The sequence below is a fragment of the Vanessa cardui genome, chromosome Z (genome assembly GCF_905220365.1).
Source record: "Vanessa cardui chromosome Z, ilVanCard2.1, whole genome shotgun sequence".
Classification (NCBI taxonomy): Eukaryota; Metazoa; Arthropoda; class Insecta; order Lepidoptera; family Nymphalidae; genus Vanessa; species Vanessa cardui.
Genome location: NC_061154.1, coordinates 1530707 through 1557211, shown reverse-complemented (window position 1 = coordinate 1557211; position 26505 = coordinate 1530707). Strand labels below are relative to the sequence as shown.

General features: G+C 33.3%; 1 protein-coding gene across 3 annotated transcripts in view; it reads left to right on the top strand.

Annotated features, from left to right (window-relative positions):
- The window catches only part of LOC124543246 (forkhead box protein L2-like), a 112850-nt gene extending 91433 nt beyond the window's left edge, over positions 1 to 21417 (top strand). For all 3 annotated transcript variants that reach the window (XM_047121389.1, XM_047121388.1, XM_047121390.1), the window contains exons 7-11: positions 6348 to 6495; positions 15312 to 15384; positions 16334 to 16450; positions 18213 to 18326; positions 19171 to 21417. In XM_047121389.1, the coding sequence (XP_046977345.1) occupies positions 6348 to 6495; positions 15312 to 15384; positions 16334 to 16450; positions 18213 to 18326; positions 19171 to 19241 (523 nt within the window). In that variant the 3' untranslated portion in view covers positions 19242 to 21417. The remainder of the gene's footprint in view (positions 1 to 6347; positions 6496 to 15311; positions 15385 to 16333; positions 16451 to 18212; positions 18327 to 19170) is intronic.
- Positions 21418 to 26505: the final 5088 nt, after the last annotated feature.

The following is a 26505-nucleotide window of genomic DNA, read 5'->3' as shown; positions in this document are numbered from 1 at the left end:
AAAGAAGATTCTGCGTATTTTTTTTTTTTGCATAAATATTTTTTTATAAGTTTCCTTAGAAATTTTGATGAAATATTTGTTATGGTTTTTTAAACACTGACATTTTGACAGAAAGTGGAGAATATGACCCGCCCGGCAAAGATATTGGATTTGTTAAATAATTAATTTATTTCCTGACAATAATATGAAAGGTAGATCTTGAAGGCAGTTCATTATAAACCAGATACAAGACCCGGCACGCATAGAGTAAAGGACTACGCAAAAAGTATGCATATATAACATCTCATCAAACTTCAACAATGACATTTAATCCAATGTAAACCTTTCTTGTGTGTTTCTGGTGAAAACCGTATATCTCAAAATCCGCTAAATTATTTCCTTAACATAAAACCATTTCCTTCAATTAATAATCAAATACTTTAACAATTTTTCCAGCTGAGTTATAAGACCAATACATACTACTCATATATCCCATTTCTGTCAGACTATATGATCATATAAATAAACGTAATAAAATAAAATAATTTACATAGTACTTATTACTTTCTTATTCAACGTTTCCACAATAAATTGCACCTGCGTTAAACTGAGTGGGTAGCTAATTAAGAATAAAAAAAAAAATTAAAAAAATAACTTTGCAAGAGATGGAGTCTCTTCAATTAGGGTTACCATTTATAAAATTTACCTTAAATATAAAATATTAGACTCATTATGTATATAACTATTTACTGTAATCAAAAATAAAGATTGTAAATAAGAATTTGAATTTTTTATGATCCCATTTCTTATCTGTTTTAATTATTTTATAGTTTTTATATGTGTAAAAAAGTTCTTATAGGGTATGCATCTTTTAATATTGAGTACTCTTTGATATCTGCTTCGTATAATAAATTGTTCGAATTGTTTTACCTCGAGCCATAATCGACAATGTTTTTATTTGTTTTAGTTATAATTTTATTTATGGAAATGATAATCCATGTTTGATATTTATGTATTAATTAATTAATAATTATATTAAAATAGGTAAAACAGTTCTTTATAAATAAATATTTTTGTATTTAAAAAGTATTATTTATATTGTTTTAAAACATTTTGATTAAATTTGTCGCTGTAACTTTGAATTCTTGGAAAGGCTTTGTCCAATTGGAGGTTTGTGTACACGTTCTATAATTTTAAAGCTGAGGTATATTTATATGTCAATAGGGGTTGCAGGCTTTTGATAAAAAAATCTATATTTATAAAAAAATATGAGCTGAGATGGCCCAGTGGTTAGGACGCGTGCATCGAGGCAGGTTTCCTCACGATGTTCTCCTTCACCGTCGAGAACGAGATTAATTATAAACTCAAATAAAGCACACATATATAGCGGTGCGTAAGTGGGTTTGAACCCGCAATCATCGTTTCAGATGCACGCGTTCTAACCACTGGGCCATCTCGGCTCTGGTAATACATACAATAGCTTAATATCAGAGTTTTTATTATATTATGAAATAGATCAACTTTATGATAGACCAATTGCATTAAATAATAGATCAAACAAAAGCGTTATTAATAATGTTTTATCAAACTGCATACATACTACGCCAAGATTTTGTCGGCCCGAACATATTCGCGGCACAGCCGGCACGGCGCGCCGCATAGATGTCAGATTAAATTCCGCCCTTCATTTGGAACTAGTAGGTAGCACGCGACACTTCACGTTTGTTTAACAGATTTTCGCAAATTTCGAAACCGATGACCGGTTTCGTTCGGATTTAATTTCATCGTAAAATGACAATGACTATTTGCACGTTGTACATTTGCTTTTTTTTTCTATATATACAGCCACAGCGCAGCTCTCTACCCAGCCAGTTACTTTAATCCGCTCTCTAAAATTAATTCCTTGTTAAATCGTGACAATTTAGTAAATTGCAATTAAGAATCCTTTTCAATTTTCTGCGTATCTACGACTGGGAAATTAATCGGCTTATGATATTCATTTGTGTGTAAGATGACTTTATCATTACATAGTCTAAAACAAAGTAGCTTATCTGTTCCTATGTGTGTTTAGATCTTTAAAATTACACAACGGATACTAATGCGGTTTTTTTAAAAGATTGATTGATTCGAGGGGAAGGTTTATGTATTCTGTACTATTCTGTAGACAGTATATTTAGTATCAGTATTGCAACCGTGTGAAGCCGGGGTAGATCGCTAGTTTTTCATATTTGTTACATTTTTATCTACAAATGGAAAACTTTATGCCAAATTGGTGAAGAGGTAAGATGTTTATGATTATTGGGTTGACCCACAAATCGTGCCAAATAAAGTCATTGGTTATTTCGTCGACAAATTCTCAGTATAAGCGAGACTGGTCATGCGTCTGAACTCTTTCCGGTGGTATCGGATTCGTCGTCCGTGCCATTTGTCGGATTTTGAGAGAGGGAATAAAGAGTGCCTCTCTGTGTACCCACACAATTGTATACCATAATATGTCGTAGCCACTTCATATTGGTCCTTCTAGCCGTTTTCGCACGCGAGGGCATCATCAGGAACATTAAAACTAAAACTTATGGCATCCAAAGAAGATCTGAAATCTTTTTAAAAATGGAACCATTTTTGAACATCTGTATTTCAAGAAATTAAAATAAGATTCCATATTTTATAGTACACATTAATGGGATAATGGAATGTTAAAGATTAAGCAGGGAAATTGAATGAAAAATGGGAAATGGGATATTGTTCCCACAGATATTTAAAAAAAAAGGCCGATGGTATGCACTGAATATTGTAATGAAGCAACAAAAGCAAATACAAATTCAAAAGCTACTTTATATAGAAGAAGCCTCGTTTTCTTTCTAATTGTAATGTTCTGCGCACTCCATCTACTTTATGTTTTATAATCTGGGCCTCGATTTTATATGCCGCGAAAATCACAAATAAGCCTATAACGCTGCGTCAAGTTATTGGTTAAAAACTATACCAATCTTTTTATCTTCTTATAAAATGACAAACATCCACGCATTTTGAAAACGTGGATGTCATTTGACATAAAAAAATAAAAACGTTTTTTACAGTTGTTTTAATGTGTTTTAAAAGTTTTTGAATTTATTTAAGACTTATTTAATTTCAATTTTGACGTATGCGTTGACAACATGTTTATACCATTAACGCATACATCGAACTTGAAATTAAATACGCGTTATTGGAAATAATATATTCTTTATTCCAAATTTAAAAGTCACTATTCCAAATTCAAAAGTCTCTAGGCCGTAGCATATTATAACATCCAAATTTTGCACCTTATATAAAAATTAATGAGCAAATTAGAATAGGTTTGAAATTCGCTCAGCACATAAACAATTGTTTCACTCATCGGTACACGTTATACAAAATTTACATTGTATATCTTCTTATAATAATGATACTATATTATTGGATAATAGTCGGTTAGTGTGACGTGTTCTTATTGGTCGAGAATTGTAGGAGGCGGAGTTACGTCACCATTTCTTACGTTAATCTAGAGTAAACCCACATTTTACGTTGCGGTATTCAGCCGTAACGAGACGTTGCTTCTGGCTTTGGTATAAATGCGCTATTTACTTGGATACATTTACGTACGACTGTATTTTTAAGTGATGAAACAGAGTAACTACTGAGTTTCTTGCCGGTTTCAACTTTCAGAACCGATGGTAGACTTGTAAAACCTACTTGAATAAAGTAGATATATTTTGATTTTGATACTGATACATTTGGCTGTGTCATACTTTACTGTGACGGAATAAGCCTTCAGTTACTTTTAGGTTTTGTTTATGTGCTCACGTCATTTTGATGATCTATGAATAAATCAAAATAATATAATTACAAGGATGATCGAGCTTTCGGTTATCTTTCGTTTCCGTTTGTTATCGAAAGGTTCCCTTGTATCTCAATGATCTTCATGCCATCCTAAAATTATACACTAAAATCTACCCTGGAAAACAAATTATCGTTCAAATTAAATAAGCAGTTTTTTTAGAAAATAGACACGGATGTACGAACAGATAGAGTTCAAATGGAGAACCTTCCTTTATTTGAGTCTTCTTAAATGTGCTAACTAATGTCTGCTCTCCTTTTGTGGAGTTTGTCACATTATGGTTCTAGAATCGTATCGACTGAAAGACAATATGTTGTGTAATAGAGTTGCACCTTTTTGCAATCCTAAATCTAACAAAATATTTTCGAATCGGGTTTGTAAAACAAATTTCATGAAAGATTATTTTCATTTTATTGGTAGAAAATATTTTATCATTTTATTGAAAAGTTTTTACATAGTTATCAATATAGCTTTTTTTTCCTTTTTTTTTGTATTTGTTTCGGACTATGGTCCATTTATGTTTTGCTATCGAGCAAAGTTTTATCTTCTGTATTTGATACTAAACGCGATATTTCTTAAAGGGTTGATTTGTAGTATGAAAATGATTAAAACCTTTTTCGTTTTTTTTTGCTTTTGATCACAACATTGTTGACTACAATATTGAGGCTAATCGAATATTGTTCTTTATTTAAAAAATATTCCTATTTCAAAATCTATAACTTTAGAAAAAATCAACAAATTATTGAAATTATATCGTTGAGCGAGATTTTCGCTTCCATAGTAAAATTTAGTTATACGAGTATGCGAAAAAAATTCAAAATATTTTTTTCAAAGTTGTTGAGATGCAAGAATGGTGTAGAAATAAGACTACATAAGCAGATTAGTTTCACGTTACGGTTTTTGTCGTCACATACAGGAGACATTTTGTAAATCGATAAGTTAAGGATGCATAAGTTATCTATTCAGTGTGCATACATTTTTCGACTGACTATATTATGTATTAATATCGTTAGCTGATTTTTGTCCCATTGTTTATGGGACGATAGCTGCCCATACGGTTACGGTGTAATTTCGAAGATCTCCAGCCGTACAACAAACAAAACATTTATAAAATAATTAATTTTAGACAAAGGGAAAGTCCAAACGACAAATAATTCTTTTGAATAAGCGGGAGTCCTACTAGTCCTCGTCCTGATAAGTCCTGTCCTGATTTTACCATCTAAGGGCTCATTTACCTGACCGTCTTCCTATCTTAAAAAAGCTATACTACACAATAGATATGATACATAACTCCTCTATTTGCTTTCCTTTTTTATGAAGTCGGAAGAAAACCGAGGGGCCACCCTCGGTAAATTGTCACCACCATTGACGTGGTAAGGAATATTACCATTTTTCATCCCATCCTGCTCATTCTTTAATTTCGAAGTTCGATCTTAGAAACGTGGTAATCAATCAACGGATATTTAAAAGCAAATTCATTATTACATTTTATGGACATTAGTACAATATGTCCTTTCTTTTTGTTTTTCTCGCTATAAAAACGCTTTAAGCGCTTCCCCCACGTGAGTGAGTGGGTGTGTGTGTGGGATTCCAAGAGCCCTAGACGTCGGGTGCGCTCGAGTACGCCGGCTTTACCCACTAAAAATCCAGAGGTGCCCTCCTCCGTCTTTCGGCGGACGCCACTGGATCGCTTACGCATGCTACCCCGACGCCCTGACGGTCGGCTCGTCATTGTTATATGTCTTGCTCATTCTTCAAATTTTGCAATTCGATGTTAGAGTATTGGATATCAATCATGGAATTTTTAATAGTAGAACAATGTTACCGTGTTTCCATATGGGATATCCCCATCACGTACACGCCTATTATAAATGTAATGAGCAATGAAATATTCCAATGCACGTATAATTTTTGGTTATTAAAAATACTTTCACTATTATTTGCCAAATAACCATTATTTATAAAGGCAAAACTCAGATGTGAATAATACAACATGATTATTTTTGTCATTACGAAATTGATTTTTGTGATTTTTATAAAATTTTGTACTGATAACAGCTAAAACTATTGATACTTAAAATCTGAAATTTTGGACGATTTGTCATTTAAACTGATAAGATGCAATTTTTTACAGTTATAATTTACTAGTATCGATCTTTCTGTCTTTGTATAAATGGTCATTGTGGCTTTTTAAATTAATGGGTCGTTTTCATGATGAAGGGGTCGTTTCTTTGTTTATTGTCATCTCAATTTGTAGAAGTGAAATGTGAAACAAATATTCTTACCCCCAACAGCGCGATGGGGGTAAGAAACTGGTATGCCTTGTCAGCCGTCGCATTCTTCGTAGTCGCATTACATATTTATGTCATTAATGCAAAGGTATATTTTATATATGTACAATTAATTATTGCAAAAGATCCATGATCATGTATAAAATATCCACAATATATCCTCACTTTTCTTTTGTGTCATGATATAATTGAAATAATTAGTTACCATATCATACACACAGATCCTGGCTCGCTCAGCCCACTGGCGGCCTGGGGTACAGCAGTGGATGCGCGATGGGCCGAAGCCCCCCTGGTTGCTCTCCTCACAGCGCCCTATCTCACCAGTCGCCCTCAGTCAACCCCTTTGCTACACATCAGATACAGGGACAGGTAAGGATTCATAATATATATTAAGTTTTATGCAGCGTCAATATCGCGATGCTTTACGTGCGATGTCAATTCAGACCTGATGGGTTATTGTCGTACTCAATGCTAACACAAGTGCTAAGTTTAATAATAGGAATATTAGTAATTTTTTACCTAATGTGGGGAATAGATATTAATATATTTCTTTAAGAAATAAATAACTTTAATTACATTTGGGTGTTTTAGAATGGGTACGTTTAGTACTAAGCATACACTAAAATTGTAGTGTGGATTGAAATATTGTTTTTATTATTTATTTAAAAATTAAATTAATTACGATTTGTCACCACAAGGCTTGGATACTACTTTCTGAAATCATCGGTAATAATTAATACAGATTTCTTATAATTAAAGAATCGCTATTTTATAATAAATAACAAATCATTTTACGATATGATAATTGAATCGTTAAAGTCGTTATGACGTCACTATTAGTAATGACGTCACAGGCCTATTTCGAAACATACGAAACGTATTTTGTAGAGCATTTGAATAACGCCACGTAGGTTACACGATGCCTAAGCAAAATGTATCGTTTCTCAATATAATAACCGGACATTAGTTAGAATTATACTGTGTAGTCAATGTTGACTGTATAATAATTTATGACGCAATTACAACTACGATTTATTTAAATTACTCACAAACATTTACAAAGACGCTTAGCCCTGTGAAAATATATTACAGAATGCTTTGCAAAACCGATTTATTTTAAGGATATTTCATTCGTTCGATTCAAATAATAGTTACTAGCCAGCATGCATTATGAAGTCGTTATTTGGTTAACAGCTGTTGCTGTAGAATCGTTAACTAGACATTAACCATAGGGACCTCGATACTCGAATAATTAATCCTTTCACGCCACTAACCTTCAAGACTTCATTGAAATTACACACGTGCAGGTTTTCTTACGATGTTTTTCTTTACCAACGCCCACGTGGTGTTATGACCACGAATTAAGCACATGAAAATTTAGTGGCGCTTCCCTGGGTTTGAACACAAATTGATCGGTTAGATGTACGCGTTCTAACCACTGGGCCATCTCGGTTTATATTCACGTAAGAAAAACCCTGATTGAGAAGTTATTTCTCTATTTAGTTATTTTTTAATATTATAATTAGTGTAATATAGTTGAAGCATACAGCTGTACTGTAGTTGACCATATTATATACATACACCTATTCGATTATGGACGTTTGAAGTTTTATGAGCATTTATTTTTACTATTTTCTTGTACTTAAAAATGTCCACAAATGTTTTATAATTTTAATCTTCCATAATCCAACCGTCAGCTTTAATTCTCAAAGATGTAGCTGTGATTGTAGATTACTGATTGGAAATGAAGTGGCATTTTGGAACGTAGGTAGACTATGTATTTGTACCGCTGGTAATACTGGCTTTGCAATGTATATACTATATTAGTGTAGTCTATATGTCTATATAGATTAGACCGTTATATTGAAAAAGCATTTTTGGCATTACTTGCTTAATGAATGTGAAATTTTGATTGTTTAATTTGATGAATGCAATTTCGAATATGGAATTTGTTATGTGATACATTTAAATAGTTTCTAAATTGGTGATCTGATGGTACAGAAATCAAAATGATTTTTTGTTACGGACTCTCATCAGAAGTATTCGTCCAAAGGAAATATTATGGAGCAATTAAAAATCCAACGAGAGGGTTTGGAACATATTCTACCACGCTGTTCCAATGCGCGTTGGTGGAATCCACATGTGGCAGAATTTCGATGAAATTAGACGCAGGTTTCCTCATAATGTTTTCCTTAACCGCCGAGCACGAGATGAATTATAAACACAAATTAAGCACATATATATAGTGGTGCTTGACTGGGTTTTAACCCGGAATCATCGGTTAAGATGCACGTGTTCTAACCACTTAGCCATCTCAGTTCTGTACTTAAATATTCTATATCAATGACGAATCAATTACATTCGTCGACATGTAAAAATAATAAAAAGATTTTCGTTAAATTTTACTGAGAATATTTTTCGGTAATAAAAGTGCACTCCAAAAGATGAACAATGTCCACGGGGCGTTAAATGGAAAGTTGATAGTGTGGCCCGTCGAATGGATGCCAGATCACTTTTTGCTCTATCTGTCGTGTAGCCATTACGGCTGTCTCGAGTTCCCTCTGGTATGGCGATTTAAACAGGATATTGGTGGTAAATTGACGAATTACTTATTCAATGACAATCTACAAAGATCAACTGAGCAATGTACTGAAACGATGTGGCCCATTCAAATAGTTTTTAAATTTTGGTAAAATGATCTCCCACGATTCTAAATAACCCGGTAGATCCCCAGCGATAAAAACTATTTAGTTATGCCCTTATTTGTTTCCACAGTACAATGTCTAAATAGTTGAGGCTTTTTTCCGAACCTATAGTAGATACGAAACCTTACAAAAAGGAAATTGAAAATTAAGATTTATGATTATTATTATAGTTCTACACTGGAAAACTCTTAACTTATAAAATTAACTAATTAAGTTTGAAATTAGAATGCAAAATTCATCATTTCTTTATCTTGTTTTATTATGCGATAACTTTATATACAGTAAAGAGTGGAAATGCAGTATTTTTCATATAAACAGAAGCCTTAATGATGACAAAGTTCCCTACTTTTACCATTACTTACATCTCCAATTTTACCTCCTCAATGGATGTTTTTTTTATAAGAACTTACATATATGTATATATAAGTTCAGTTCCATAGATATTATGAACACCTTAGGTGATGAATTAAAAAAACAGATAAAATTCATATGTTCCATAAGGAATTCATGTGCAAAATTTTTGCATGTCAGTCAAGTATTTTAATTATTTTGTGGTCAGACATTAAAAAATTATGTTCATTTTGTATGTTTACGTATTCATATTTAGACTAAACTGAATAGTATTATTTCGACATGTATAACCTAAACGCATTTATTATATAATTTGATATCAATTGTATGAATTTCATTCAAAATGTTCTAAATAATATTACATTAATTATTTCAGAATACAATTATTATTTTCATAGTGTTTGATTTCATTTTATTTCAAACTATTTGAGCGTTATAATTTTAGGGTCGGTTGTTAGATTGCTTATATTTGAGTGTCTGTGGTTCCGTAGCTAACGAACTCTTTTCATTCTTTTTGCAAAGCGTAGTTTCAAAGGCAATTTTTGTCGTCAACGAGTTCAAGGTGCACTCGTGTGACTTAAATATTTATTAAGAGTACCAACAAACTTCTTAAAAATAGATTTAAATAAAAACAATTTTATGAAACCAAAATAAATATATCTAGAAATAACTAGACTATATGTTATAGTATATACTAAACACAAGATAGGTATGTATATATAAAAATAAACATTGATGGAATTTTATTAATTTATTTCGCTTACGTAATTAAATTTTATCATCGAGCCTATTCAAATAATTATGCGGTCTCAATTAAGGTATTTATGTATTTCAAATAAATTTTGCATATCATTAACGGAACTGCTTTGAACATCCCGATCAGGAAAATCGGAAAATTTCCCTAATGATGCATGTGCTAATTTTTAATGTATACCGGTTTAGTTCTATTAATGATTCGTTCTTTTGATTATTTCATATATAATTTAAAATAAATATCAATTAAATATAATTAACCGGGAAGGCTACTCGAAAATTCAGAATTTAAACGGTCACTGTGAGAGGTTTGCCTACCCTAATAATCTTTGTCCAAACTGTTGCTTATCTTTTCTATAGTCTGTGCTGCGTTCAGCGTGAAATGTGGGTTGTAGTTGTACCTAAATCCGGTTATTTGCAGTTTATTTACGATCACAAAAAATTATCCTTAATTCTTAGAAATTTTGGAAATAGGAAAAGTTAATCTACCCCTGGTGGTTGATATTTATTGGTTCATCAAAATTACACTTGCAATGAAAATGAAATGTCATAATAGACATAAATTAAAAGGGCACCAACGTCAATAAGTAACAGATGTCTTAAGCCATTTTGTTCCTGATGTTAAACAGTTTCTCTAATCCCAGACAAAATGTAAACCTAAATGCAGTGCGATATCAGGTATCAAACGCATATTATTTTTATGGCTGTAATCAAAATGAGATTAAAATTTTATTTGCGTATCAACACGCTATAAAATCGAAGTGCTCGCAAATGGCACAATGACTGTTTCGACAAATTCTTAATACTTCATCGATTGCCGTTAGTTACAGCTTCGAATGAAATTTATTAGAAACTAGTAGTAGCCCGCGGCTTCGTTAGCCTTTTAGAGTGTTGGCTGTCATGTGTCAGGCAAAAAAGTAGCCATGTCCTTTCTTGTATTTCAAGTTTGCTTTACACAAAATTTCGTCAAATTTGGTTCAGCCGTTCCAGAGATTAGCCGGAACAAACAGACAGACTGACAGACAGACAAAAATTGTAAAATATGTTATTTTGGTATATATACATTGTATAAATACGTATATGTAGGATTGAGTAAAAAAGGGCTATTTTAATATTACAAACAGACACTCCAATTTTATTATATGTATAGATCATATCGATCAAATCCCCTATACGTAATAGTAATTTTATTATTTTGTCTTCAATTCGGAAAATTATAAATATTTCTTAGGCATTATTACGTCCTTGAAAGTGTGATCTATTTAAAATAGTAGGTCTGTTATGCTATAGAGGAGAGATACCCTCGCTTAAATAATAATTGGACTTATATCATGAACGTTTTACTCTGAAAAAGTTATGTCTATATAAAATTATGTGAAAGTTATCATAATAAAAATTAATTGGAGTTCATATTGATTGTTAAGTATTTGTTATTAATTAGCCGTATCTATGTGAGAGTTGAAAAATCACTGAGTCTTCTGGACCCTGGATACGACACGTATAACCGAAAGATATAGAAGTTATATAAGCATTCAAATATTTTAGTTTTGTATTAGATATAGTAAGTATTAGTAAAGTATATAAAAAGAATAATGTAAGAGACCGTTATTAATAATTGTTATGTATATTATGTAGACTACGAAGAGAACGAGCTGAAACCTCAGTGGTTTTTGTTGCTATTATTGTTTTGGTATGTGTAATTTTCTAAATTGTTTAAACGATAAATAAAAAACGAAGTTGATGATATACTTATATTGTATGCATATAATGAAATTGGAGTGTCCGTTTGTGAGTTTAAAAAGCTCGTTTTTAACTCAATGCATATGTATGTGTGCATGGTACATATACCAAAATATCATTGTTTACAATGTTTGTCTATTTATTTGTCTGTCTGTTTGTTCCGGCTAACATCTGGAATGGCTGTACCGATTTCGATGGGACTTTTACTGGCTGATATCTAATGTCATAAGGAGTAACTTAAGCTACAAAAAAATATATATTTTGTTAAATTCAAATGCGCACGAAATCGCGGGCCCACTAGTATCCCAGGTAAGGAGTATAATATCTCAAATGACCAAATATTCTGGCGTTATTAAAATACATTTCAGATTGATTAGTGATAAGTAATGTGTATACTGCCATGTACTGTTTGTACATGTATTTCGAGCTTCTTTGTAAAATATATGCTATATTTAATTAAATTCTATTTTATTAATAATTCACAGGAAATTCAAAATTAAATTTGTATTTCAATATTTATTTTCGTACAAAAATAAAAAAAGTTAAATACGAACGAAATTCCTATTTGATTACGAGTTCAAATATTTCCAGGAAAATATTATTGAAAATGTCAATCTTTGCATAACCTGTGTATTCAGTATATTAGTTTATTAAATGTAAATAAAGAACAACAGATCCTCGATTTCATTCGAGTTAAATTTTGGTTTATACTTCGCTATACACGAGGTCATATTAACCCAGCGCGCCCCCATAAGGCAGATATGTCGTACGGTGGGTTTGGATTGGATCTACCAAATCGACATCTACGTAACCATCCCAAAACGTCGTGTCACTATAACAGCCTGTAAATCTCCCACTAAGTAAGGCTAAGACCTACCCTCAATGCGGGTTGGTAGATACAAATGTTGAATACAACAACAACAGCCTGTAAATTCCCACTGCTGGGCTAAAGGCCTCCTCTCCCTTTTTGAGGAGAAGGCATGGAACATATTCCACCGCTCTGTTCCAATGCGGGTTGGTGGAACACACATGTGGCAGAATTTCTATGAAATTTGTCACATGCAGGTTTCCTCAAGATGTTTTCCTTCACCGCTGAGCACGAGATGAATTATAAAGACAAATTAAGCACATGAATCAACGGTGCTTGCCTGGGTTTGAACCCGCAATCATCGGTTAAGATGCACGCGTTCTAACCTCTGGGTCATCTCGACTCTTGAAGAATTTCGTTGAAATTAGAGACATGCGTCCCCACAAAGTTTTCCTTCACCACCAAACACAAGACGAGTAAACATAAATCAAGCACATGAAAATTCAGTGCTCCTTGCCTGGCTTTGAATCCGCGATTTTTTTTTTAATTAGTAAAGAAGCTGTATCCTAGTTATACAATTCCAAAATGTTTTCAATAAACAATCTATTTCATGCAAAGGGTTGTTAAAAATCGGTGTGGCGATAAAATGCCAATTGCGTTAAAAATATTAAACATAAGAATCCATTTTTTATGGTATAGGTTGGCGAGCATATGGGCCACCTGATGGAAAGTGGTCACCATCACCCATAGACAATGACGCTGTAAAAAATATTAACTATTCCTTACATAGTCAATGTGCCACCAACCTTGGAAACTAAGATGTTATGTCCCCTGTGCCTGTAGGTACACACTCACTCACCTTTCAAATCGAAACACAGCTGAGTACTGTTATTTGGCGGTAGAATAACTGATGAGTGGGTGGTACCTACCCAGACGGGCTTGCACAAAGCCCTACCACCAAGTGATATTGTATTCAGTGTGTTCGTATCTCGACTAGAGATAGGTCGCTAAGCATCTGGTGTTTCCCCTGTTACACCAGAGTTTAAGTGTATCAAATGCAACCTTAACAAGGATATAATACGCGATAATTAAACAATTGGTTATTATGAAACGTGCTAGAACTGAAATTCGCGGTGTATTGTAGTGTTGACAGTACGTTTTTGACGTAATAAACAATGCGTTTCCAAATGTTTATCTCTATGGTAAATATTTGGACTATCGACTATCTGTTACATAGTTTACATAGTTGTTCAATAATGTGGTTTGTTCGTCATTGCCAAACTAACAAGCGTTCTAGTCCGGCCATTGGAATCATAAAGTACATGTATTATTTACTCCGTGGTAAAGCTTTGTGTCAGTCAGTTTGGATAGGTGACGCCTTCATCAGATATTTTTACATACCAGCAACATTTCATTAAAACTACAGGCATACGGAATAACATTTCAGCTCTGAAGGTTGGTAGCGAATAAAAAAGCATGGAATTAAAACTTGTTGTTTTTCAAGGAGGATATATTACATGCATATAAAATTGTAATTAACTATCATAACTGTTTTTTTAAATGTTGAAAATACTATTCAGTTTCTTACCGTTTTTCTCGGTAGAATCTACTTTCGGAACCGGTTGTAGCTTCACTTAATTGTTAAGTGACGATTCAAAAGTGCTCGTAAAAGCCTACTTGAATAAAACATATTTTGATTTTGATGTGAAAAATGGTTAAGATTGCTTGAAGTAGTATCTTTTAAACTGCAAGTCTACCTGTGAAAAAAAAATATTGATTTAAATATTTTATGATTACCAATTACTCAAAAATATTGATAATGCATTGAAATATGTACAAATTTTTAGATACACAAGCATACAAGCATACAAGATACATAAAGCCGATCATTATAGACCGGGGGACAGTGTCAAAAAAATTAAAGTATTAAAATAAATTACTTTTAAAAATGATATCATTATTCATTTTAACATTAAAATTAACTAAACTAAACTGTAAATTTTCCGATATATTTAAATATTATTTTTAAATACAGAAACTGTGGTTCGAAGATAGAAAACAGCTTTAAAACCAATAAAAAAAAAAATAGAAGAAATATGTGATGCATTTTGCAATATTGAATATACACGCAAATAAAATATTTCGGATTTTCTATCACCAGCTCTCGGCCTATTAATACTGAGCGGATCATATTGAATAGTAACGCGATAACTTAAATACAAATGCCAAATACATGAAAAGTACATAGTAAAAAACAAAGTCGCTTTCTCTGTCCCTATGTCCCTTTGTAAGCTTAAATCTTTAAAACTACGCAACGGATTTTGATGCAGTGTGTATAAAACATGGACAATATAGTAACGAAACACTGATGATTTTAGAAGTTTGTAATGTGATGTCGTAAATGAACAAATTCTTTAGTATATTTAGTATCAGTATTGAACCTGTGCGAATCGGGTGTGGGCTAGTTTTATAAATATACTGTGTTGTATATTTGTAAAAGTAACAGCCTTTAAATTACTCACTGCTGGGATTTGGCCTCCTCTTCCATTAAGGAGAGGGTTTGGAACATATTCCACCACGCTGTTCCAATGCGGGTTGGTGGAATGCACGTGTGGCAGAATTTTGATGAAATTAGACACATGCAGGTTTCCTCACGATGTTTTCCTTCAACGCCGAGCACGAGATGAATTATAAACACAAATTATGCATATATATATAAAGTAATGCTTGCCTGGTTTTGAACCGGCAATCATCGGTTAAGATGCACGCGTTCTAACCACTGGGCCATCTCATATTCATAATCGTAATGTGACCGTGTTTTGTTTCAGCTCCAGAACCAGCTGCAGTCGATGCAGCCGATGGCCATGAATAGTTACAACGCTATCAACGTTCCACCTCTTGGTAAGATTAGAAGTATATCTTGGCATAAAGTAGACGAGATAAGGATGAGAATGATGATTGAGATGACTTTTTTCATGAAATAGCTCGGCGGATGAGCATATGGTAAGTGGTCACCATCACCCATAGACAATGACGCTGTAAGAAATATTAACTATTGCTTACATCGTCAATTCGCCACCAACCTTGGGAACTAAGATGCTACGAGTTACACTGGCTCACTCACCCTTCAAACTGAAACGCAACAATACTGTGTACTGTTGTTTAGCGGTAGAATATCTGATGAGTGTGTGGTACCTACCCAGGCGGGCTTGCACAAAGCTCTACCACCAAGTATTTTTCAAGTTTGTAAAAAATACTCTCAAAATAGGGTAAGCCGGTAAAGCCCAATCATTTTTGCGTTAATAATATTAACCGTAAATAAACACAGAATGAATTCTAAAATGTAAAAAAAAAACTAGACCACTATTTTTATTTCGAAAAAATTCAACTAACCCATAAATATTTGTTCAGTAAATATAGAAACGAAAAGTGTTTTTGGGAATTTAAGCGCAAATAAATGCACAAACAAATATACCTCTTTAAGTCTCTTAGAGTATCCGAGTTACTAATGTATTTTAATTATAAGGACACATTAAGGGTCGAAGTAAAGACATAATCACGGACTGGACATAAGTTTTTTATTTCTATTTTTACCTTACATTTACATAGTTTTGTATATTGTTATATATTTCAACTTATTTCAACAAAACCTTAATAAATTGTAAACCTAAGCCTTCCTTATTAATCCCTCTGTATTTGTGAAAACCGCATGAAAATCCGTTCAGTAATTTTGGAGTTTATCGTAAGCAAACAGAGCGCCAGTCGAGAGGGCAGATTTTATTTTAATGTAAAGATTGACATTAGGCTGGAGTCAGTTGTATGTTCTCAATTGAGGATTTTTTCATTACAGATGGATCATCTAGTCCAGGGTCTGGGTATGCAGCCACCGGTGGCTTTTCACCGAACCGTCATCACGACATCGTGACCTCTTCAGATGCTGTCTCACGCTTCTCTTTCTGGCCTGAAGGTAACTTTCATATCAACCGATAGACACTATTGGAATAAAAAAATAACGATTTTAGTATAGTAAAGTAAAGTAACAGACCGTAAATTCTCCACTAGTTGGCTAAGGCCTCCTCTCCTATTAAGGAGAGGGTTTGGAACATATTCCAACACGATGTTCCAATGCGGGTTGGTGGGATGCACATGTGGCAGAATTTCGATGAAATTAGACACGTGCAGTTTTCTTCATGTTTTCCATCACCGCCGAGCACGAATTGAATTATAAACACAAATTAAGCACGTATATATAGTGGTGCTTGCCTGGGCTTGAACCCGAAATCATCGGTTAAGATATACGTGTTCTAACCACTGGGCCATCTCAGCTCATATTTTATTATATCAACACTAATATTTTGAAGTAAAAATAGAAGTGTTTGTTTTAAAATTAAACGCTCTAAGCTTTTTTTAGATATATCGCATTCATGTCAGATATTCAATTCGATATTTGTGTACTGTGTAATAAAAATATCCGAGTGCGTTTTCATAAAGTTATATTTTATTTATTGGAAAAAAAAATCAGACAACAGGATTGTATAATTATAACAAGAAAATAGAATCATTTTAACAACTAGTCAATTTAGTCATAAGTACCTAACAATTCACAATAATAAAATATATACATGTCACACTAATAAAATATATAGAAACAATACCCAGAACGCATGCATCTTAACCGATGATTGCGGATTCATACCCAGGCAAGCACCACTGAATATTCATGTGCTTAATTTGTGTTTATAATTTAACTCGTGCTCGGCGGTGAAGGCAAACATCGTGAGGTACCTGCATGTGTCTTATTTCATAGAAATTCTGCAATGTGTATTCCACGAGCCCGCATTGGATCAACTTGGTGGAATATGTTCCAAACTTTATTCTCAAAGGGAGAGCCTTAGCCCAGCTGTGGAAAATACACAACACAAATAACAGGCTGTTGTTGTTGTTCCAAATTTAAATTTATATATACTTTATAAAACAAGTACCTACTTTAAAATCGTCATTTTAAGCTCTCTCGTGTTACGTAAAGTTAGGTCGTTGACAACGCACTTCAATACCATAGTTCCTCTAAGAGTAAGAGAACAAGGATGGAATCGACTTATGATCAATGAAAACCCGCTGTAAATGAACTTATTCAAAATAATAATTATCATATGAGCATGTACCTAAATATGTTAATATTATATGAACATTTAAAGTTTCTGTGCTTTTTTATTCTTCAGTAAAAACTTTATATGATATTTGTAAATGTACAAAATATTATAATATAATTTGGGCAGACGATACTAACTAGCTTCTTAAAATATAGAACACTAGTTCGTGCTCTCGGCTTGGCCCACGTAGAAGTTTCGGTTAAAAAAGTAGCCTCTCCCCTTTGTCTTGTTCAGGCTTACTTTATATGAAATTTCGTAAAAACAAACTTATATTGGTGTAAATTGTCATCATAAGTTACTACTAGCGCCATCTTTTAAGAACAAACACCATTACCAACCCTTCGATACAAACCATACTGTTATTTGTTGCTGAAAACTCCAATAGATGGCGTTGACTTTCGAGGTTGCAATGAAATGTTAAATGTTATCACTAATGTTGTATTATTATTTAAAACAATAGTAATATTACGTTACAACTATTGTTAACAACCTCATATTATGTATGTGTGTTTATCTATAAAATTGAAAAACACTTTTATGTGAGTTCGATAGTAAAGTTTTATGAAACGTTTTTTTCAGGAGGCTCTCCAAGCCCCAATGCTGGTTATGTGTCTACAAGCAGCTTTTCTCCTCGGCGCCATGACGCAGTCACATCATCAGACACAGCTGGACGATTTACTTTCTGGCCAGAAGGTAACATCACATTTATGACCATTAGGCACTAAATGTACGTAATTAATGTGCAGTCACAGTAAGAAGAGGTTCGTCACCTTATGATCTATTTTCGTGTGCTCAGTATGAGCGATATTCTTCTTTACCGATTGAGAATGATATATTGCATCGCAATGATTTGATATTTAGATTCAAGAGGTACTATGAGTTTAAGGCTTGACAAGGGAATAAATTTGAAAACTGACGAAGGAATCCTTACTCTGACTGTACTTTATTACTTTTAATCAAACTCGGTTAAACAATCCCACATGTATGTACCACAAATATTCTAATCAAATTTAAATGAAAGATTTTTGCAAACTTGTGTTGGTTTACGCGGTGGTACTCATTCATTCGTCCGATATCCTATCGCCAAATGGCACTGGATAGGTTAGTCGGTTATTCTTGTGATCAGTTTGAAAAGTGATTATGCTATAATCACAAGGGACATAACTATTTTGCACCCACGGTTTATCAACTGGATGTTTAATCCATCCATCTGACTTAATGCCAAGGAACTTATACAAAAAAAGTACTAATGTCATCATTGTCTAATTTGTGCAAAATTCATTAAGTGGTCGAAATAGTAGAATTGATAAAAAAACTTATTTAAAATTTGATCGTCAAAGTAAAATGACAGTACCAAAATTGACATTATTTTTGGTGAAGACATATCTGTAAGAGGACTCAACTTATCTCACTGAATAAATAATTTTATTCATGGTGTGGAGTGACAGGATTTCTGACACACACTCCACAAATTAGCCCTTACCTACAAAAGTAAAGTAATCGACCAGATTATAGCCATAATGTTTTCACTTTTCAGTTGGAGTCAAGGAAGAATCTTCATCCAGCATACTCTCCAACGCGACCTCCTACTCCAAATGCTTCATGTAAATTCTACGGATGTACCCAAAACCGAGGCTATTTAACTTAATCAATCTATTGCATTAATATTGTTAGTAGACAGCTTATAATATTATACTATGTGGTCGGTGTATAGCTATAAGTTAGTTTTAAAGTTGATGACGAGAGCTAGCTTTAAAAAAACCTGGTTGATACTTTAGGTACATTTTGAATGATTTATTATTACGAAAAATTAAACGATTGTAATATATATTTAAGAATGTTACAAATTATAACGGTCCCATAAATTTTGTTTTGGCGTTCTTCGACAGATGCCTATGATCACGGTTGTAAATACTATACAATCATATATCGATAAATAAATGTGGACGATTAATTTCCAATGAAGGCGTGGATATACGTAACTACAATGATTCCTGTTTTTCACATTTTACAGGGAAATTTAAAATAACATATATTTACTAACAAAATCTACAGAAGTAGAAATGTGTAAAGTACCCTCTTTTTTATTATTTGTTAATATTAGCTTTTTGATCCGAAGATATCTAGCATATGATTTTGTTATATACATTAGAGTAAAAAGTAACACGATCATATGGGTACCTTCGACTTACTTTTGCAGAATATTTTTTTAAATATTTTTAATGATTCGTTTTACGAAATTGATTTGCGCTCATCGCGTGTTTAGCCTTGTGATGCCTAATAGCTCAATTTGGGACGACTTTTAACTCCATAATTAGCAAAGTCGAAGACGTATATCCACGTCTAAAGGGACTTATTTGTATAAATTATAAAAACTCCTATGAATAAAACCAAATATATGTATGTATTTAAAAATATTAACTTCCAAGTCATTGTTAAAGCTGGCTCTAAAACAGAGTTGACCCTATGAAATGTAAAAGTTTAAAATTATAAGCAAAACGTTAAAAACATCCCACCGATAAAAATAATATCGAGGGGCATTTAAAACAAGTTAAGGATACGTCATGGCGTTTAAAATTATTTTCTTAGAAAGGCGGATACAGGGTCGCTCGTAAGAGAGTTCTAGTAGTTTAAAAAAAAATTTTGAATCTCTTTGTGTAATAGTGCAAATACATATTCAATCCGTAAGCATATTTATTATTAACTTATTTATTTTCAGCACCTTTCATCTAGTTCGTACAAATGTAAGCGAATGCCAAAAATGTAGCCATTGTGGGTCCATTAGGTTAAATTGGAAACAAAGTAAAATTTTCTAAAAGTATACAAATGTTAAGGAAAATTTTATAAATCATAAAATTAAAAAATAAGATAATTTGGACGAATTTCAAAAAGTAATTTACACAGATATGACGTGATATAGTTACTCTATGGGACCCCCTTCCGTCTTATATACCTTTGTATATGTCATAACTATTTATTGATAATGTAATTTTATCGTATATTTTGAATCTGTATACATTTACCTCTGACGCTGTTTCGGACGATCTCTCGTAAACAAAATGATCAAGCATTCCTCAATTCTTTGCTGAATATCGTTTCTGTACTGTAATGTTAAGAGTGGTAATATTAGTTAATTTCGTCAATTATTATGCTTTCGTAGTGAACGTAAATTTCTAGATGTCGGCGTTATAAATGTATGTAGATGTTTGTAATTTATAAATAGTTAAATTAATACTTCGATAGTAAGTGGTTATTTCTTTTTTTAATTATATACTTTGTATAGATATGTTTGTCTTATCCAGTTTCTAGTGTTTTTTTGTTTTCTTTTTTTTTATTTGAGAATACAGACGTATTGTTTTTTTTTATTTGTATCCATATTATAGTAGGTTAAAGAGTGAGTCCTCAAAACGTGGTTACACTTTTTAACAGTGACAAATTCGATTTGATTTCTTGTTTTTTTTTTTATCATAATATGACTATTATGTTATTTTTTGGACTTAGTCCATAAATTTACTTAATCCTGTTCAAATTGCTGTTAGTAATAGTTCAGTCAATGTGTAAGATTTTTGAATTCTTGATGTTACTACCGTTTAGTCGTATCTTGACAATAATTCTTGATGTATCCGCGTCCTCGGTGCAATAGATGTAATAGTTACTATAAGTCAATGTGATTTTTGTTGTTCTGTCAAGATTTTTTTATGGTAAGTCTGTTGATCAGCTTAATTATAAAAATTATTGTGCGCTAATATTATTCAAGATCTTAATAAAGTGAATTGAAAAATTATGTTCTGTACTTTTGTTTATGAGTTTGAGTTTTAATGATCGTAAAGTATATCATGCTTGAACAACTTAGATCACTCGATCCTAAGGATGCCCTTAGCATCCTTAGGATCGAGTGATCTAAGTTCACGATCAGAGTTGCCAATGTGTGGGGAATTCCTCAAAATGCGGGGTGCAATTCCCCGCATCGATCGAGGCGATCGGGGATTGGTGTGGGGATTGTCACTGTGTGGGGTAAACGAGGGAATTTTATATTATACTAAAACGATCGGTAATTGATTCTTTAGCCGATGTTTTGTTAGAACAAAAATTGAAATTGTAGTCGATTATTAGTTAGCAAATACTTTTTCATTATAGTACACCCTTACTTTGTGTATAGAAAGGACTACACAAAGACGAGATAGTTTCCTCAGCAATAAAGTTTAAAAAATCAACACGAAAAAGACGATGTTTTTCCCTTTATATCTGTGTGGGGAATTGGGTCATTTTTCCCCGACTATGGGGAATATCGCTACATCGCTACATTTTTGGGAAGAGCGGTTAATAGGCAATGGCAGCACTGATCACGACACTATTGTTTAAAGTTAAATTAATAGGTATTAACTAATAACCACGTATAATTAAGAAAATTGATAATATCATATACAATCGTTTGCGAATCTTGACATAATTTGATATAACGCCATCTGGTTATTGCAAGCTACATTAATTACGTGTACAATACTTCTTAATAAAATAGGACTACGTAGCCTTCCGAAGACTTTATAGCGAACCGTTGTACTCGGAGTACCATTTCACGGATAACATTAATAATTGTAGATTCTTGTAGGCATAGTACTTAAAATTTTTGAATAACTCTATAAATTTTCTTTCATCATCGATTATTTTACTTTAATAGTAATTCTTAGTTTGTTATTGATATATTGTAATATATGCTAATACAAAAGTAAAGTAAAGTAAATAAAAGTAACAATCTGTAAATTGCCCACTGCTGGGGTAAGGCCTCCTTTTCCAGTAAGGAGGGGGTTTGGAACATATTCCACCACGCTGTTCCAATGCGGGTTGGTGGAATGCACATGTGGCAGAATTTCGATGAAATTAGACACATGCAGATTTCCTCACGATGTTTTCCTTCACCGCCGAGCACGAGATGAATTATAAACACAAATTAAGCACATATACATATATAGTGGTGCTTGCCTGGGTTTGAATCCGCAATCATCGATTAAGATGCACACGGTCTAACCACTGGGCCATCTCAGCTCGCTAATACAAATAATATGTAAATATCTGTGTCTGTTTGTCTGTAAGACTTTTATAGCCAAATTTCTGAATCGAATTTGAAGAATTTTTTTTTTTTTTTTATGAATCCACTTGGAGCCCAAGTAAGGAATTAGGCTACTTTTTGACACTAAAACCAGACAACCCAGCGAAACGATGACTACTCAAAACTAAAGTGATTACTTAATACATTATAATAAAATGGTTATATGAACCAATTAATATGCGATACAAAAATTTGTTACTAGAAAAATGCAGCTTAAAGCCATTTTAAAACCGTTACTTCAAATTTGAAACAAAATTCATTTGACAGTGATATCCATATTGTGTTCCTACTTATATTTATGTTTCAATAACATCTTAAACAATTTCGAAACTCTATAAGTATTCGTTCACGTACTCCGAACAAATAATTTTATGAAGAATAACTACAGCATGGAAAAATTATCAGAAACAACTTCTATGAACTCTGCGAGTAACAAAGATCGGACAACAAGTACGTAAGTCGTTTTATTTCTGAACGAGTGACTTTAATCTGTATTTTCTCATGTTTATTAGGTTTTATTGTGGCACGTGACCTGTCTTCGATGTAGTTTATTCGACACTTTATTTTATGATAATTTATAATTTATTATTTGTGTAGCTTATTGCCCAAAGATATTGCACCGCAGCGAAGGTGGTTATTACGTTACTGCATTAATACGATATACCAACTAAAGTTGAAAAAATAAGATCCATAAAACTGGTGCTCCGCTGCGTCCTATTGTAAGCCAAATTGATACACCAACATATAGATTGGCTCAACACATAGCAAGGATATTATCACCCCTCCGAGGACACACTGCGGCGTATGTCAAGGATTCTTACCAGTTTGTTGGTGAAATCAAAGACCTTTAATTAACCAACAACGAGATTTTGGTTAGTTTTGATGTCCAGTCATTGTTTACGTGCTTACCCATACAAGACTGCATCGAAATTGTCAAGAGTAAGCTACAGACACACAACATGCCTAGTGAATATGCAGAGCTGTTACATCACTGCCTCACATCTGGTTATTTATTGTAGAATGATGAATTCTATGTACAAGTTGACGGGGTAGCCATGGGTTCTCCAGTATCCCCCGTGGTCGCCGATTTATTCATGGAAGACCTGGAGGAGAGGGCTCTTCGCTCCGGACCTATAACACCTAGGTTTTATAAACGGTACGTAGATGACACTTTCACAATATTACCTAGTGATCTGACATCTGCATTTTTAGTACATCTTAATTCTATATTTAAAAACATTCAATTTACTATGGAATTAGAGGCAAATAATTCTTTAGCTTTCCTTGACATCCTTATTATCAAGAATCCTGACAATACATTAAGTCACACAGTTTATAGGAAACCCACACACACCAACAAATAGCTCCATGGTGACTCGCACCACCACCCTAGTCAGTTAGCTACCGTTGGCAAATCTTTGTTTCAGAGAGCCCACCATCTCTGCGATGCTGAACACCTAGAGGACGAGCTACGTCAGGTCAAGCTTGCACTCCACCAGAACAAGCTGCCCGTGCCTCGCCAGCATCGCAGAAGCCGTATCAAACCACCCACAGTTGAGCGACAACCTGCATTTTTACCATCTGTGAAGGGAGTTACAGACAGGATTGGCAACATCTTGAAGCGAGCTTCGATTAAAACCGTTTACAAGCCTCATAAGAAAGTGAGCCAGTTCTTGAGACCTATCAAGAGTAATATTCCTTTACAAACTGCGGGAGTATATAAACTCGAATGTGAGTGTGGTTTATCTTACATAGGCCAAACAAAGAGGAGTATCGGTACCAGGGTCAAGGAACATAAAGGAGATGTCAAAAATAGGCGTTCTTCAAAGTCTGCAGTCTGTAAATATGCTCTGGATAAACCTAACCATTTTATTCGATTCGATAAACTACAGATCCTCGCTAAAGAACACAGATTCATTCCTAGAATGATACGCGAGGCTATTGAAATTCAAAAACATCCGAACTTCAATAGAGAAGATGGTTGGAGAGTTTCTAACACCTGGGATCCACTTATTTAAAAAAATTTTTAATCCCAAATCCAAAAAACTGCAAGACCTAAAGATACAGTCAGTGCCATCTGCGTGCAACCGGAACGTTACTCAAGATACCAATTGAGAAATCGTTGGCGGTAGTTGTAAATAATATTTCCTTTGTTCTTCATATAGACAAATGTCACCTTAGTCTACCCGTGACCACGAACACTGTAAAGTGCTCGAAACGTCGGGATGTTAAAAATAATTAATATACGCGATTCAAATCCAAAATGTTATAGCTAGTTTTATTTCAACCAGTAACATTATCTAATTAGCTGATTTTCTTAAAGTGGTGTGGAGCCTTTCCTAAGGTCAAGTGGCGGTCTTTCTCTTTTTTTATGGTGTAGGTTGGCGGACGACCATAAGGGCCACCTGACGGTAAGTGGTCACCATCACCCATAGACAATGACGCTGTAAGATATATTAACTATACCGTCTATCGTCAATGTGCCACCAACCTTGGGAACTAAGATGTTATGTCCCTTGTGCCTGTAGTTACACTGGCTCACTCACCCTTCAGACCTGAATACAACAATACTGAGTAATGTTATTTGGTGGTAGAATAACTGATGAGTGGGTGGTACCTACCCAGACGGGCTTGTACAAAGCCCTACCACCAAGTCCCTGGAATACTGATTGAAAATTGATGTAATGAGGAGTAACTTAGGTTACAATACTTTTTTTTGTCAAATCAACTAATCAAACAACGACGTCAGAAAAAGCCTAAACGTCCCTGTTTTCTTTTTAAACGTAAACTTGTAGATAAAACTTTTTATCCATTATACTAGTTTAACATCTATCCATATTTTATCCAATCGAAGCCGGACAATATATGTATGTGACTTTATAATGAACACCTACACTGTATTTCTCTAAAAATTTTTTTTCATATTCTAGCTTGGAATCAATACCTCTTGACTTAATATATAGATATAATTGTATTTAAATAATATGACTGTATGTTGAAAAAGAGTAACTACTGAGTTTCTTGCTGGTTCTTCTCGGTAGTTAAATGACGATTCAAAAGTGCTTGTAAAGGCCCCCTTGAATAAAGTTTATTTTGATTTTCTAAAAGGTTAGTGCAGGAGTTGTAGTAGTTTAAACGTGTATGATACACGTTTAAACTACTACAACTAACAATGAGACTGACATTTGATATTAATTTGATTTATCTATACTTATATTATAAAGTAGCTGTGCACAAGACCTTGTACGCGTTTGAATTTAACAAAAAAGAAATATTATTGTAACCTAAGTTACTCCCTATTATATCAGTTATCTGCTAGTGAAAGTCCCATTAAAATCGGTTCAGCCTTTCAAGAGATTAGCCGGAACAAACAAACAAACAGACAGACAAACCGACAAAAATTGTAAAAAATATTATTTTGGTATATGTACCGTGTATAAATACAATATGCATTGAGTAAAAAAGGGCTATTTTAATATTACAAACAGAAAATCCAGTTTTATTATATGTATAGATGTGAAAGTAGCTCTGTGTGTCGCTATTTCACTACCAATCTACTGAATTTGGTGAAATTTGGTATGAAGCAAACTTAAGAAACATGACAACCAATTTCTAACAACTAGTATAAAATATTAATTTAAGAATAATTTCGCCTGTATATAATTGATTCATTGATTAACACATGAAGTAAAGTAGTGTTAGCGATGCATAGTTTTGTGTGTTCATGTATGTGAGTTTGAGTCAGAAATAAAAGTCACATTGCTA